Genomic DNA, 15153 nt, shown 5'->3' with positions numbered 1-15153 from the left:
CCACTGAAGGTTCTATAGAGCTACGTGCGGATATATGGAAGGTTAATGGTAAATCTGTATTTACATTGCTTAGAAGAACTGCTTTTCTAGTCTTGATGACTACTCAAAGCACCCAAGTGTGGAATGGCAGATGAATGGGGGATCGAACAGCCGAGTGGACAACCCACTCTACCTCCTAACGCAGTAGCAGTATATGCAGGTCAGTAGGGTCAGTAGGATCAGAGGTAAGTGAGAGCTGCAGCTGCTCAGTTTGTGAATTTTCACTCTGGATGTGTGTTGTTATTGTGCGTTACCTGCTCCTTGGTGTTCTTCAGACTACTCTGAAGCTCCAGTATCTCTTTGCCTTTGTCTCTGTTGGTGTTGAGCAGTTCATCGGTCTTGTTCTTCAGCTCTGCGGTTGACCACTCAATTTTCTTCTCCAGTAATTCTTTCTCCTGCTCCATACGCTTCTCCCGGTGCTGCAACACACAACATTGGTTAGCCTTTTTTACAATCTAAGATTTTATGCAGGGATCATTGGAGAAAAATGCATGTTAAGCTGAGTCCCATGTGAACTTGAATACAGAACTGTGGTGGTTTCAGTGATATCCTTTATGTACCTGTAGCGATGTCTCAGATGATTGTATTTCATCCAGTTTCAACTGCAGCTCCATCTTCACTTTGTTTGTCTCAGTCAGCTTCTCGTTTAGACTATTCACATCCTCTGCAAAAACACACACATGCCCACACACACACAGTTCACAAAAAGTAACTAAAATGCCTAAAGAGAAAAACAGGTGTTTTTATGTAAATATGAAATGCAGATTTAACATTAAATGTTTCCAGATTTGTGACTGGTCCTTTTCTGAGTGTCTGAGTGTGAGGGGGTCCAGATATCTTACGTGTAAGGTTCTCCACCTCATGTGTTCTCTTCTCCAGCAACCTCGCCAGCTCCCTCTTCTCTGCCTCAATCTCATACTTGGTCTTTGTCTGCTGTAGCCACACACACACACACAAACACATTTTGCCCATCAATCTACTATCAATGACAAAGTAAAAAGATTTTTTAAAGTTTTCTAACTGAAATCTCTCATTTTCCAAAGTGTTAAGACCCATTACTGTCATTTACTCTCTCACTATAAAAACAAGTTAACAGAAATTGTGGGAAAGGTCTTAATTTTGACTCTTTTCCTGTATCATACAACACTGCCTACATTTCAGAACAGCTATGAACAGGTCGTTTTTTGTGAAATAAAAGTGAATAATATTGACATTTGCTCATCACTTCCGCTTTAAACAGACAAGAATGGCACAAAACAGGTTATTTGAGATTACAAAATGAAATGCCACTAATCCAAACCATTCACTGAAATCATTTAATGACCTTTCTTCACTCACAATTCTGTTTCAAACTTTTTTTTGCATTTTACTGTGTTATTAATTTCAAAATTGAATACAATTAAATGTGTACATAAATTTCTTAAGTTATTTTCGAGACAATAAAAGGGTCTGTGCAAAGTGATCAAGAGAAAAATGTTAAACTAGTACTTTGAAGCCATGTATTCTATTAGCACCATCACAACCAAACAATACAGGAATACATTTTGGGTCCTTTCTACAGAGGCCAACAAAGTATCCTAGATCGGACAAACTACCTTTTGAGTGTTTATGACAACTGATGGCTGCCATGAGATTCTCCTTCATGCTTGGAAGGGGAGGGTGAGGTGAGGGCTTTTCAGCTACAACCGTATCCATCCTCAGGATGTAAGAATTATATTGATATATTTGTATCTTTTTGTATTTTCTAAATATGTTTGTAGTTAGATTTGTTAGTATTTAGTCTTGTCTTTATGTTACTGGATTAACTGCCTGTACACTTTTGATTGCTCTCCTGCTCTCCTTGAATTGCCCCTCGGGTGAACAATAAAGTTTTGAATTGAAGTGAACTGAATACAACAGAACAGCTCTGACACTTTCTGGTGAGGTGTTGGCGTATGTTTACCTGCTGTGGTGTTTTATCTTGAAAGGTATCTCCCTCTATTCCTTTCAGAGTACTCAGCTCTTCATCTGTACAGGAGAAGCATTGAGACAGTCAGACACAGAAGAGAAAAGGAGAGTACACAAGTCTAAGTTTGTTAAACTTTATGGTTAGAGATTTAATGAGCTTTAAAAACAAAAAGATAACATTGCTCTCACTGAAAGTCACCGACATTCACTCTTTTCATCAAAATTGGAAAAAAGATTTAAGGTTTGTATATGTGTGTGATAACTCACTGAGTTTCTTATTTTCCTCCTTCAGGGTCTGCAAGTCTCTGGTGGCTGACAGGATCTGTTCCTGGCTCTCTGACAGTCTCTTCTCGATGTCAAAGTACTGCTGCTCTGTAGGTGTGGAGGACATTAAACAGGAACACATGAGTACGCAGGACAGCAATTAAGCCTAACACTGTTACTAAATACTGTCCATTGAAAGACCACTATTTGCAAACAGCTGCAGAATTAAGTGGTGCAGGCGGCTGTGGAGGTACAGTGGGTCGTCCACTAACCAAGGGGGCGGCAGTTTAATACCAGTCTCCCCGATTCCATGTGTCCTTGGGCAAGACACTGAACCCCAAATTGTCCCTGACGGCTGTGCTGGCAGTGTATGAGTAATGTGTGTGCTGCACGCACGCACGCACGCACACACACACACACACACACACACACACACACACACACACACACACACACACACACACACACACACACACACACACACACACACACACACACACACACACACACACACACACACACACACACACACACATATATATATGCACTATATGAATGAGTGAAAGGGAGAATGGCAAAACTGTACTGCAGAGAGTTTTGGGCGGTCATCAAGACTAGAAAAGAATGAGTTTTCTCAGTTTTGCAAACTGGCACTGTAGTGTGCAGATGAGCCTGCACACTTTTATTTCATATATGTCACTGATAAGCATTTACTACACATTCAGATCTCATCTACAGGCAGCTGCATGTTTTGAATGGTTAGTAATGTTTCTCCTCAGCCAAACAAGGGGACAGCTCCCAGTGGAAGTGTGCTGTGATATATAACGTAGCATGGATTAAACTGACCACATGTTTCATTCAGAACTCGTAACTGTGAACATACGAGAGCTGCTGTATTGAGGAACCGTTCAACCAGACTTTATTGTTAGCAGCTATAAAAACACCAACACAGAAGTCAGTAGATTTTGGAATAAAAGGTACAATTCAAAAGAAAAGTCGTCATAACTCTCTTTCACCAGTTAGCACAACATCATGGCTAAAGTTAGCCGCCTAATATTAGCTCTCTAAGAAACACAACACACAACATGTATGAGCTTAGACAATAACGTTCAGTCAGTTTACAGTTTGTAGTTTATACTGTTGTTGGGTAAACTCTTTTGGAAAAGCACAGCTACCCACCACTGTCTGCTTTGAAGCGCTCGTGCAGTGTCTTCAGCGCCTCGTTAGCATTCTGCAGCTCCGTCACAAACTTCTCCAGCTTGTTCTGGACGCCTTTCGGGAGTTTGTTTAACTCCGTCCGCTCCAGGACCTGCAGCAGCACGGCCGCCATCTCCACCTTTGCCCCCGACAAACACAACAGAGAACCGACACCGAACTCCGGTGGAATAACTCGGTGATGCTTCTTCTCCGAGAACCCGGTGACAATGTGCGAGTGTCAACCTTCTCAAACAGGAAGACCGGAAGTACGCTCCAAATCTTTCAAATTAAAATAAGCACTGACTCATATTCTACACACGTTGCTTTCAAGTTTATCTGTCTTATACAGTCAGAGTGCTCCAGATCACCACTGAATCATTTTGTGTTGAACTTCATCTTCTCTATGACTCCATTTCCAAAATAACATTCAATAAAAAGCCAATATAACCTCTCAAAATGTTGTGGATAATACTGTAATAATATAATAAAAATTACACCATATATTGATGTAGACATCTTCATACACCATTTTTCTTTCTTTTTTTCTGCATGCATATCTATTTTTGCTTTTATTGTCTTGCTTGATGTGTCTGATTATGTTATAATCACAAAATATCAACGTCACGTTTCCTTATTATGAGACGTCTGTGTTCTTTCTATTTCAATGTGTACGGTATTTAAATATGTATTAAATCCTAAATTTGAATAACAGGAAGTTTCACCACAGACAGAAGTGCAAAGCTTGTAAGTTTCTTACAAGCTACACGTAATGTGAAATGCTAATGTTTGTATTTTCAGCACCTTCATTTAGTTGCTATTAAAAGTTAGCATGCTTTAGCTAAAGTGCAATACAGGGAGTGTCTGGAATTAATACGTAGTTTTACTGTTTTCCATCAGAAGTTTTATCTTGATATTAAATGAACACTGCTCCGTTAGTTTCTTGTCTAACTTGACTAGTTTGCCTTAACTCATCCACTACGACCCCTATGACTACGACAGAGACGTGCGACGGAAACACGTCACAGCGCAAAGCATCTTGGTACATTGTGTTTTGCCTGCTCTGCTGACGAACCACCGCTGTCAAAGTTGTCTTCAGCCTCTCATTTAATCCACTGACCTCTTGTAGGTATTTACTCACTGTACACGGACACGTTCTTCGAGCGCCAACTGTGGCACTCCTCTGAGTTACAGCTCTTCCAGTGTATGTTTATTAGTGATGTCAGCTAGCTGCAGGAGCAGACTGCCTGTAACCAAACCAAAGGTTTAACTGCTTGTTGCTTTTCAATCAGTCAGAAACCGTGTTATTGTAGATAACAGTGACCATGAAGTAAACTTGTAAACTCTCATTAAACCATCATTTAGCTGGTTGCTGTTGCTGTTGTGCGACTCTGTGATGAACAAACCCAGTGACATTTTTCTTCACCCTCTCAGACAGAATGGGTCGTGGTTATCTAGTAGAAGATGCTGTGGAGAGATATCTGTCTGACCTGTGTGGACAGCAAGCTGGTCCCCTCACAGGACTGCTCATTGGACAGGTACGTGTACATCTGTGCAACATTAAAATATACACGTGTCTACATACTGTCTGTCATCAGTAGACACATTTTGGTCAAAATGTATCTGGGAAGTATTTGTACAGTATATCCCACATTCACAAATTACAATTTTCCTTATAGGGCTTAACAAGGTACGACATCTTCTGTCCTTAACCCTCAACAAGAGTAATGAAAAACTACCAAAAAAAACTTTTATCAGGGAAAAAAACATAGAAACTTCAGTCATATGTGAGGGATCCCTCTCCCAGGATGGAGAGAAGTGCAATAGATGCCACGTGTAACAGAGCACATTAAAATAAAAACATTTACAACATTCACGAGAAAAGACAGTGGCTTACATAAATGGAGAGGTGTATCAATGTTTAAAGTATTTATACAAGAGTAAAAGTCTGACAGAGATGAAGGGAGCATCAGCGACAATTGTTATGATCATGGTATTGCCAAAAATGGTAGTATACATGAGTAGGCATATTGTATATCTAGGCAATCTAGTGGTAATCCATTTTGGTGTCCATTGAAAGACCACTATTTGCAAACAGCTGCAGAATTAAGTGGTGCAGGCGGCTGTGGAGGTACAGTGGGTCGTCCACTAACCAAGGGGGCGGCAGTTTAATACCAGTCTCCCCGATTCCATGTGTCCTTGGGCAAGACACTGAACCCCAAATCCGTTTTACGTTACAAGTAAAGTAAAACATTAGTATATTTATTGCGTAATTTTTGTTTTAATTTCAATCAAGGCCTCCTGCAGAGTTCTTGAATCTGCTTTGCTTGACAATCTTCTCAAAGCTGCTGTCATGTTAGGTCTGTTGCCTGTGCACCCTTTACTACCACACTTTTCCCTTCCAGTCCATTTTTTCCCATGAAAATATGAAAATGCTTCGATACATGGTATTTATACTGAATGAATAGTCATTTTATCAAACTCGGAGTTAAATATTCTAATGTTTTGAGTTCCTTTTTTTTTTAGCTGTAAGCCGTGATCATCAAAATTTAGATAAAATGCTTTTAGTTAATGTGTAACAAGTGTAGGATATATTCAAATTTTAAGGGTTCTAACTGACAACATTTTTTTACTTTTTCGCTATGTTCTAATTTATGGAGATGTACAAAACATATGTTGGATGTTTTGTAGTATTGTATCTCATATCATGACATGACATGAGGTGTATGTGCACTGAAGAGACAGTAACTGATGAAAATTACTTAACATTTCAGAGCTCAGCCCAAAGGGATTTTGTCGTCATGGCGACTCGCACACCCTATAAGCAGGAGTCTGCTGTAGCGTCTGGAGACTTCTTGGACAAGGAGTGGGTTACTGAGCACGCCCGACAGGTGGGTAAAGTGGAGTTCTAACCTAATACACATGCATGTGGTCTTGAGTATGTGAGTGTTTTTTTTATTAAGAATGTTTTTTATTTTAGAGCATACTTTGTTTGTATTGTTGATACACTGAGCTAAAACAGTCAATGCATGAGTAGTTGTAAAATACACATAACTGTCCAATAACTTCATTGTAGAATTAAATATATGGAACTATTTTCCAAGAGATGATAAATATGGTTGCCAAAACAGTTAAGGTGTTGTTGCCCGTGTCTGTAGACTCTAAACCACATGTGTGTCACATGTAGTATGCATTTGCTACTGGTTTGATCTTTTAAGGTGTCCAGGATGCTGCCTGGAGGCCTGTCTGTATTGGGAGTCTTCATTATCACTGAGATTGATAGCAAGGACACACTAACCACACTCCGACAGGTGAGTTTCACTCAAACACAACCACTGTGGTTTTGCGTGTTTGTAACCACTGTTTTTTGCCAAAGCATTCAGCTATATTTTAGTTTTCTAATACCTGACAATTATCCTCAAAATGCATTGATTCACCTGTCAAAACAGACATCCACATTTATAACTCATGTTAGTTCTGATTCAGCTTTTAAAACAGTCTTTTGTTCTCGGCATACTTTCCACGGGGGAGATTTAAGTTCTCTCTGTGTATTTCTATGCTGTATTGTTTAGCAGGACTGATGTTCTGCCTACAAATAGTTCTGAATGGATACACTCTGCTCCATGAGAAACACCATGTTAATAACTATTCATTCTAACATTCTAGTTAGTTCTTATTTCATAAGTGAACATTTTCCTAGGAAAAAGTCATTTTGCTAACTAGTCCGCAGCATATATCTGATTTGAGAATGATAACAATAAGAATGTTGCATTGTTGCACCTAAAACCTTCATCTTTTCCGCATTAAAGGCAGTCAAAAAAATTTGTTAGTCATCCAGTACAACTTACTGCCATATTTATGACTAGTTTTACAACATTCATGCCTGTTAATTGGCTTATTTTTATTTGAATGGTGAAACTTTGTCGCAAAACTTTGATTTCAGCATGTGAATGCACGACGACCAGGAAGGATTCAAAGATTCATCAAACAATTCTGAAATTATTTTATTAAATTGTTTTTATTAAAATTCTAAAATCAACTAACCAGAACAGAATCCAGGGGTGAAGTGTTTATTATTATATTGCATTTATTTATCATAATATTTGCATTTAGGCTGAGTAGGTTTCAAGTCTCTGCTCCATTTTGATAACTTACTAAAATGAGCTCAAACCATTGGGCCCCTAGAAATAAAAAAAAAATGATATAGAATATATATAATTGCTAAATGGGTGTCAGTTGTGTAAATATACAAAACCACTGGTATGATGCTTTTATGCTGCATTACTAGTTTTTGGCCAATAAGGGGCAGAAAAACATCAAAATCAGCTGACAGACACAAAGCTGTCCCTTATCCCTTGCTCACAAAATTGCTCTGACTCTTTATCTATCTGATCCCTGTGTACGTATCTGTGTGTATGTGTGTGTTTGCGTATTGTCTGTGTGCAGCTGGTGTTTGCTGTTGAGAACCTGATCTCCTCAGAGCATCTGTGGACCCCTGAAGATGATGACGTCACAGAATGTGTCATACTTCACGTCAACCCCAAAACTAGAAAGTATCCTTTAGCACAGTGTTCTCGCTGGATCATGTAGCTACCAGAAACTGTGTGTAGATATTCTTTAACCCCACATGTCAGGACCGTCTGCAGAACCTTTGATGTCAAAGATCCCAAGGTCAGAATTTATCTTTCATTTTTCACAAAGCAGCATATGACATATTACCCCAATGTAGTACTTTAAATGAGTAATGTCTAGGCCGCAAAAGTCACTGATCTACCCACAGCAAAAAGGAAAGTTGAAATATTTAGGTAATGAATAATCAGCCCTTTTACAGAAACACTCCAAAGATCCATCCTGATTATTTTGAATGGCCCTCAAGATTTCCCATCTGTTTGGTTTGAGTTCAGCTGAGGACAAATCACTTGACTCGGATTAAAGATTTCAAATTTTCGTACTCAAATTTTAGTTGTTTTTACTGACCCAGGTCCCAACTTAGACCTTACAATCAGATTTAGTCATGATGATCCCAGTGTTGTGTCATCAGTTATATAATTATCATTCTCTGTTCCAGAGCATGGCCAAGCCTGCCGACTGGAAGTACCAGTCAGGTGTATGTTCCTCCTGGTCCATGGTGTCGTGTTGTCTAAATGTGGACATGTTGGTACCTCTGCCAAACAACAGAACTAGCACAGAAAACATGGATGTATGTGTTAAGGTAAAGCACGTGCACACACACACACACACACACACACACACACACACACAATCACATAAAAATTAAGCCTTTTTTAGGATTTTTCAGGGGAACTGTTCTCAGGTCTGTATTTGTTGCAGGAGGGACTGAAGGCGTGGGCGGACCAGATTAAGAGTGGATTTTGTCTGTTTGATGGAAAAAAGCTACCTGAGGATACAGAGCTTACAGCAGGACAGGTTGTATCCATAAAAAAAAACAACTTATAAAACTGCATAAAGTAATATATTGAGTGTATTTATTCCAGGAAGACTCCAAACAAAAACAAATTAGAGTCTTGCCCAAGGGCACTTTGGCAGCAATAGTTGGATTCAAATATATAATTTATGTCCTTTTTATATCTGGACTGATTATAGAGCTGCAACAATCAAAGACAACACAGCAGTGGCCCAGCAAACATTCATTAAAGAGTTGAAAAGAAAGTTCTCATGTACATTCCTGTTACTTTGTCACACAAATGCCGTAATTCTACTGTTCATAATGTGATCATTGAAAAACTCACGCATTTAACGTTAAGTTTACTTTAAAAAAGATAAAATAAAATAAATTTGAAAATTCAGGAACATAAATTAACATAGATTAAGATTTAATTTTCTGTCTGAAGCAACATGCTTGTCTTGTCCTACCCCAACTCTACTCTAAATCATCAAACTAAAATAAAAAACACAACTCCACTCTCCCCTACTGTCCATCCGTCCACTACATCGCTGTAGTCTTATTCTCTTCTTGCATGCATCAACATGTGTTCCATTCCTTTTGTTTTCTGTACTTTCACTGCAGAAGAGGAATGTGAGACAGAAGTGCTCAGCTCAGCTGCTCATCAAACCGGTACGACTACACAAGATGCTGCATTCATACTGTCAGCCACAGTCATCACATTAGTAAGAGACACACATAAGGTGTTTCTTAAGACCATTACATGCAAACCACTTTTGAATATTTATAATTTTTGGAAGCATTTCTCACAATTTTTTTTATTGTTTTGTATGTTGTTCTCTGTATAATCACTGCTGCTTTAGGGTTGGTAAATTAAGTGATGGTGGCTGAAATAAGGTTTACCATTGTGCATGATGTTCATAAAGGAAGATTATGACGTCCTGTGTGTGTTAGGGTGAACGGAGGCAAACAGATGTGATCCAACAGTGTGGAGGCAGCTTGTCAGTCAGAGGAACAATCCACAGCAGAGCGTATCTACACAGCAACAAGCCAAAGGCCAAGCTGGCTGAAAAGGTAAAGTGTTAATACATCAGATAGTTTCAAATGTAGATTATATTCTAACATTCATCCTCAACATCATGAAATATTTCTTCGTGCACAGCTGCTGAAGAGAGATGTGATTTCTACGGTGAGCACAAGGGTTCAAATGCTCCTGGAGGAGCTGCTGACATCAGAGGAGGAGAGCAAGAGCAGCAGAGACACACAACAGACTGGTACATACACACACACTGACACACACACACACACAAATCAGAGAGTTAAAGTACAAAGGTTTCCTACGACATGGCTCGTAAGGAGAAAGAGAACCAACATGAAGAGGTTTTGGCTAAAAATAAGTTACTTTATTATATTTATCATTATATTTACTATAAAAGTTATTTAAGGAGATCACATTAATTGTTGCAAACAAACAAATGAGGTAAACTGAAAAGAGAAAATAGGGTTATTAAATTCAATGAGACAAATATAACCCAAATAGGACTCAGAGTTAATTATTTCAAATAACATTTCTAATTGAGGAAACCAAAAATTTAAATATAACCTACCTGACTAAACTATTTTATTAAAAACCAAAAAAAGCCAAACAGCACCCCTGTTACAAAAGTTTCTCTATGTATATGAGGCCACTTTTTTTTATCTATATCTTGTCTTGTCTTTCAAGTACTATGAAAATAACAGTTCACAAATATTGGAGTGAATCAAAAAAATTTACAAGCATAAATCTGTGGTGATCTGCAAAAGGCACCCTGGCGAGCTGAGAAAAACAGCCTCCCCAAATGCCAGGCTGCCTAAACTCTAAACTCTCCAATCAGGATCCTGGCAGGAAAAGGAAACACATGGGGCCACACTTTAAGCAGTTGGAGCCAATCATGTACAAGGGTTCCTATTTCCTGTTCAGCATAATCTCAAACACTACAAAGAAATGTTAAGACACAAGTTCACCCTGTACTGTGCTACAGTACAGGGTGAACAATTAACAAATATTAACGTACATCTTGAGAGGGAATGTGCCCAACAGAAAGGTTAATGACTATACCTGTAACAAGAGCACGTACGTTTTGAGTGTTGCTCAAACGTAACCACACATTTGCCTTCCCTCTTATATAGCCTCAGCTCTTCATCCTCATTGATTGCACAATATGTATCTCAGAACTTTCCTCTGAGATTCAGCTCCATGTTGACATGACTGCATCACATCATCTCTGCACAGTCATGCTGCCAATCTCCTGTTGTAACACATCACAAAGGTTCTACAGCATCACATCTGGTCAGTGAAGTTCACTGAACCCATTGTCCCTTTAGCTTATGATTAGCAACTTCACAGGTCAAAGTTTAACTAAACTGAGCTCTGAGAAAAGTGAACAGGGCAGCACAACGCAATGAACTGACAGAAGCAAATGTATTTTTGCTCATTTCCACATCTGAACAGGTTTTTTCTGACCGCACCTTAATTCAAGTCACCTATCAACTAACCCTCACTGTTGCTTGGGGAACCCTGGAACTGTTTGGAAACAAATGGAAACTTAATGAACTATTTTCTTTAAATTGCCACTTGTACCAACTTTTTTATTGATAACCATAATAACATAGGCAACAAATGTTGAAACTTAATCCATCTCATAATTTTCCTAAATATCTACGAAATGTTTAACCTCGGCTCCTTTGTGTCTCTCTTTCAGAGCAATTCTGCTTCCCTCGGCGTATCTTCTGTCCTGTAAAAGCGACTGGGCTGGTGTGTGTTTGTGACTACCAGTTCAGTGACGAGGGCCTGTGTGAGATGACTGACCGGCTGAAGGAGATGCTGGACATTGATGCAGTTGAGGAAGACTTAGACACCAGGCAGGAGATGACTGCTGAACTCAGAGAGAGCAATATTAAAGCAGGTCAGGAAAGTTGTTTACCGTGGGCTTCATGTGCATTAAATCTGTAACGTAGTATTGTCACAACAAAATATATTTTATAGTAAGAGCAGATTGAAATCAAAGTACCATTTTGAATTCTCTTTCCTCTCATCACTGACTTGTTTATTGCTTATTGAATGGATTGATAAGGGTTTTGGTATTAAAATATTACCACAATGTTGGTTATAAATCATACACGGTATATACTTGCATCAACAACATGTTGGCACTATACTGTACTAAGGTCATAGTAGTCAAGAAGCTCTTTTAAAGGGAAGTGGAGACGAACTCTATGATGAATTGTAAAAATCCAGAAAGACCATACATACTTGAAATTAAATATATATTTTTTAAATGCCATTATGTTGAGATGATGAATTAATTATTTGGTGTATGGAGGTTTTTTTGCGATAACTTTGGTAAGGATCCGGGGCTTACCAAATTGGAATCAGCCAGCACCTTTTTGGCACCTCCTTTATTGCCCCCTCTGTTTAACTTGTATGTATCTATCGAAAAATGGAAAATCAACAAAACTATTGGCTGAGATACACGTGAATATTGTGTAGCTGTTGTTTCAGAAGCATGGACAGCACTGTTAGTAGCAGTAAAAGTAACAAAGTAGATGTGATCTACAGCTGGACAGACGGGTCATGATTCTCAGAACAGACTTTTTATACCTTTACAACATAAATTACAAGTTTTCACTGACCAGCAGCATGTAAAGGTTGTAAATGGATTATTTAAGTCAGTTTTTCATATATATGGATTTATTGTGCTTAATGTTTTTCCAGAGGCCACTGTGGAAACTGCTAAAGTGCCAGAGCCCAAGAGAAACAACTTCACAGGTTTGTACTGAGGAAACAGCTTCACCTGTTTCCTGCTGCATCTGTCTTCACCACCCAGACTAGTATTAAAAGAAAAGTCTCATGACATCACAGTAACAGCAAAGAAAAACAAACATCTGCCACCTTCAAATACTGGTCACTTACAGTTCAAAGAGTTTTGAGAGATTTGTTGTAACTGTGAAGTCAAGTGTGGACAAAAATGGTTCAGGCTATACAAATGGAAAAACCATAATGAATGTTCAAATTATAGTGCATTCTCATCAGCATACATTAGCTTGATGTAATGATTAGGGATGGATCTGAATTGATGAATTTCATCCACAATAATAAAGTCACACTTTTTTAAACTTTGTAACAAACATGGTCAGGTTCATAATCTTAAAGGGGACATAGCATTCAAATTCCACTTTGTTAGTGCTTCTACAGGTTAATGTGGGTATCTGGCATGTCTACCAACCCAAAAACTCTGGGGAAAAAACACTTGTGCGTTTTGTTATGGTTCCTCTAAGTCAGAAACGTCATGCTTGAGTGACTCGATTGAGCTTCCTGGGTTTTGTGTCGTAACAAGGAACTGGAAGTCTCCCTACATGGCCTTGGCCCACCCCCACCTCATCCCCCTCCCCCACCTCACCCCCGTCCCCCGTCCCCCACACTCGTTACAGCCCGCGATTCACTCACATGTGGCATTTGTCTGGATCGTTGGGACTGGGAGGCTGCAGCAGCTGCTCGGGCGCGACCGCTCGCTCTCCCGTGCGTGAGCTGGAATTTGTGTCAACGCCACACAGCCAGCAGTGTGGAAGACTTCCGCAGTGTTCAGCACTACTGTAACACCGGCACAAACACAGAGCCCCCACTCGTTACGCCGGGTTTACACCGGACGCGGAAGCTGTTCACACGGGACGTGCATTTCTCCGCGCTGGTCAGCCCCATAGACTGTATATATAAGGTCAGCCCGCGATTCTGCTTTCTCCGCTTGTTGTTGTACCCGTTGAATGTCGGGGTTCGGGGTAAATGATGGTCTTCATAGCCCCCACCCCACCTCTCTTTCTCTCTCTGTCTGTCTGCTTGTGTGCTTGTAGTGGATGGGCAGAGGGGGACATTTAATTATGTGATTGGGAAAATTAAAACTCCAGGACAACAGAAGGGAATACAAAGTATGGGATGCATATTTGATCATTTATATCATATAAAATATGTAATTTATATCGTTTAAAATCATGGGGGGAGAGGGGGGAGGGGGGAGCTGGCTCATTAGCATTTAAAGGAACAGGCACTCAAAACAGGTCACTCTGTGGAGGGCTGTTTTATACAGGGTAAAAATGGTGCAGTTGTAAATGATCCTTGTGGTATTTTGACCAAAGTATGTTACACACATTTCATTAAGACCCCAAGGAACCATATCAAGCTCTGCAGAGGGTTACAGGCAGCAACATCGCTCAGAGTGCAACCACGAGTAGTTAAAAAGGAATGTTTTTATACAATATGATAAACAGGAAACAAAACAGAAATCAGACAGGAAACATCTGCCGTCTGGCATTACTGCTACAGAAAGAGGAATCAACCCCAGCACCCAGTTGCACAGATAAAGGTCAAAACAGTAGTAAGACATTGATCAGTGGCATTTTCCATTATACTCACATGTCAAGCTGTGTTCATCATGGATCAGTATGATGAACAGTTGTTTTGGAGGGAGTAATCTAGTGATATGATAGGCTGAGAGTGTATTTATTAGACACCACTCCCTCTCGTCCATATTCATCTTCATCCAGCTGTTGTGCACTTTGTGTGGCTGCACATACATAAACCAAAATAGTTTGAGGTTGCACACAGACCGGGCATCCAAGACCTTCCGTCCTCCCTTTATTTAATGCAAACATCTGCAGCCACTGCATCTGTAGTCTTTTCACATCTATGTGTAGTTGTTTTACAACTTTTCACAGTTCTTTTATTTCTCTTTTTAGCCATTTGATAGATTTTTCACAAGCCATGTGAGAAAGAGTTCGAAGTTTGTACACTCACTGCCATGACACTTCTCTTCTGTGTTGTCCAGGTGTTGCCATAGCTACTGCTGCCGCCGTACTTGCCGCTGCTGCCTCAATGCTTTATCTCAATGATGTTTGACATGTATAAACACATACCAAAATAAAGTGAATTTGTTCTGAACAAGTGTTTCCTGGTTCTATTGAAAAGAAGAAAGCAATGATAGTAATAACAGTTCCCTCTGTAGGTATAGTGACAAATGCTGCTTGTAGATGTACAGTCACAGCTTCTCTGTTGAAACATAGTTAATGTCCCTTCTATGTAACAATCTATCTACCTATATAAATGTTATAATCTGATCTAGTTTAACATCATAAGATTAGCACTAGCACTAGAGTAAAAAAAAAGACTCAGTAAATAATAATAGTATGATGTATTGTCTTTTTCTGTAGCCATTTACCTGCAGTTGTAAATTTACACACACACACACACACACACACACACACACACACACACA

At 39.4% G+C, this 15153-nt stretch overlaps 2 protein-coding genes across 10 annotated transcripts in view; one reads left to right on the top strand and one right to left on the bottom strand.

The window, feature by feature from the left end:
• LOC118117752 (nucleoprotein TPR) overlaps positions 1-3686 on the bottom strand; it is a 30241-nt gene extending 26555 nt beyond the window's left edge. For 5 of the 6 annotated variants that reach the window (XM_035170273.2, XM_035170274.2, XM_035170277.2 and 2 more), the window contains exons 1-6: positions 3430-3686; positions 2254-2358; positions 1982-2046; positions 882-972; positions 600-703; positions 294-458 (exon numbers count right to left, since the gene is read on the bottom strand). In XM_035170273.2, coding sequence (XP_035026164.2) covers positions 294-458; positions 600-703; positions 882-972; positions 1982-2046; positions 2254-2358; positions 3430-3580 — 681 coding nt within the window. In that variant the 5' untranslated portion in view covers positions 3581-3686. The remainder of the gene's footprint in view (positions 1-293; positions 459-599; positions 704-881; positions 973-1981; positions 2047-2253; positions 2359-3429) is intronic. The other variant, XM_035170275.2, reaches the window with a different exon arrangement.
• Positions 3687-4443: 757 nt separating this feature from the next.
• odr4 (odr-4 GPCR localization factor homolog) lies at positions 4444-14819 on the top strand. Of its 4 annotated transcripts, none has more exons than XM_035170292.1 (14): positions 4444-4569; positions 4879-4982; positions 6219-6335; positions 6663-6755; positions 7891-7997; positions 8079-8115; positions 8513-8656; positions 8776-8871; positions 9473-9520; positions 9803-9922; positions 10011-10122; positions 11590-11793; positions 12603-12656; positions 14707-14819. In XM_035170292.1, the coding sequence occupies exons 2-14, from the start codon at positions 4884-4886 to the stop codon at positions 14775-14777; spliced, it is 1302 nt and encodes a 433-aa protein (XP_035026183.1). In that variant the 5' UTR covers positions 4444-4569; positions 4879-4883; the 3' UTR covers positions 14778-14819. The 4 variants fall into 4 exon arrangements, with proteins under 4 accessions (XP_035026183.1, XP_035026185.1, XP_035026187.1 ...); XM_035170294.1 differs by having other exon boundaries at positions 4467-4573; XM_035170296.1 differs by having other exon boundaries at positions 4479-4569; positions 4883-4982.
• Positions 14820-15153: the final 334 nt, after the last annotated feature.

This window comes from Hippoglossus stenolepis, chromosome 11, assembly GCF_022539355.2.
Source record: "Hippoglossus stenolepis isolate QCI-W04-F060 chromosome 11, HSTE1.2, whole genome shotgun sequence".
In the NCBI taxonomy this organism is placed as follows: domain Eukaryota; kingdom Metazoa; phylum Chordata; class Actinopteri; order Pleuronectiformes; family Pleuronectidae; genus Hippoglossus; species Hippoglossus stenolepis.
This window is presented reverse-complemented; position numbering and strand designations above follow the sequence as displayed.

What these genes read in the sequence shown, in the direction of transcription:
- odr4 (XM_035170292.1), top strand. Translation starts at nt 4,884, where the DNA reads ATGGGTCGTGGTTATCTAGTAGAAGATGCTGTGGAGAGATATCTGTCT. An exon ending in CAGGACTGCTCATTGGACAG is followed by an intron (nt 4,983 to 6,218) that starts GTACGTGTACAT and finishes TTAACATTTCAG; the next exon opens with AGCTCAGCCCAAAGGGATTT. An exon ending in TTGATGTCAAAGATCCCAAG is followed by an intron (nt 8,116 to 8,512) that starts GTCAGAATTTAT and finishes TCTCTGTTCCAG; the next exon opens with AGCATGGCCAAGCCTGCCGA.